The sequence below is a fragment of the Buceros rhinoceros genome, unplaced genomic scaffold (genome assembly GCF_000710305.1).
Source record: "Buceros rhinoceros silvestris isolate BGI_N320 unplaced genomic scaffold, ASM71030v1 scaffold26148, whole genome shotgun sequence".
NCBI classification, from domain to species: domain Eukaryota; kingdom Metazoa; phylum Chordata; class Aves; order Bucerotiformes; family Bucerotidae; genus Buceros; species Buceros rhinoceros.
Window position 1 is genome coordinate 6,789 of NW_010425558.1, and position 1,083 is coordinate 7,871.

The 1,083-nt window shown below is 60.6% G+C and overlaps 1 protein-coding gene across 2 annotated transcripts in view; it reads left to right on the top strand.

The window, feature by feature from the left end:
• Positions 1–1,083, top strand: part of IST1 (increased sodium tolerance 1 homolog (yeast)) — a 6,726-nt gene that overhangs the window by 5,155 nt on the left and 488 nt on the right. For both annotated transcript variants that reach the window (XM_010141197.1, XM_010141198.1), the window contains one exon: positions 134–179. In XM_010141197.1, the coding sequence (XP_010139499.1) occupies positions 134–179 (46 nt within the window). The remainder of the gene's footprint in view (positions 1–133; positions 180–1,083) is intronic.

A 1,083-nucleotide genomic window follows, 5' to 3' on the forward strand; every position in this document is an offset into this window, starting at 1 on the left:
CGAGGGTCGTAGGCCCACTTGGGGAGCGGTGGGGTGTGCGTTGCTCTGCCCGGGATGGCTGCTGTGGCCCCTGCACACCTATGGGACCTGGGCCTGGTAGGAGAGAGCGGCAGTAACCCAGCGTTTCTTTCAGATCGATGAGCCTGGTGCTGACAAGGACGGCTCTGCACCGGCGGCAGGTGAGTGTGTCAAGGGGTGTGGGAAGGCAGGGCGGTCAGGGGCTGTGGTTAGCTGGGATCCTGGCGTTGCCAGGAGGAAGCTTTCCATAGGGGGAACATGTCTGGAACCTGCTGCGTCTGGAGAGCAGGATCTGAGTTGGGAGAGGACTCTGAGAGTATCGAAACAGGGAGCATCCGGACTCAGGAGCCAGAGCCTGACTTCAGGGTCAGTACTGGGCGTCCAGCTGAAGCTGTCTTTGTCACGCCAAGTACAGGGCATTGTGGGGCCAGAGGGGCAGGCAGCAGCTCTGAGCGATGGTACGTCTTTACCCAGCATAAAATACTGTCCTCAGTGGGCACTAGGAGGGTAGGTGGGTGTGTTAGTGTTGAGGTTGTGTACAGCAGAGCGGGACTGGCGTAGAGATGGCTGTTACCCCTTGGCCCATCTGCCACAGGCTCACAAGGTGCTTTGTGCATCATCATTGGGTCTTAACAAAGTTCTCCTGCTCGTACGGTGCGCTTCTGGTCTGTACTTTATCTCTGTTGTTACCTCCTGCGCTTGACAGAGTCGAGAGGGTTTTTGGAGTAAGCAGGCCCTTGCCCACCCCAGCAAGGGCTTCTGATGGTGTGACGGGCTCCTCCGGGCAGTGCTGGTGAAGCGTGCTGCGGGAGATGGGCCCATGAGGCCCCGGCCTGGCTGTGCGCCCCTGTCTGCAGGTGTCTGTAGGAGGTGTTAGAGTGGAGAAACCCACAGCTTTGAGTCCCCCTGGCACCGTCCAGCCAGTGCAGGCATATGGGAGCTTCAGCCCACCCGCAGCTGGCCATGGGCACTGGAGGGGGATCTTCTGCTGTCTGGTGCAGCTGTGGGATGGGGTCACTCTCTGTGGCTGGCGCCCCGGGGGGTCTGGGCACCCAAAACCGGGGG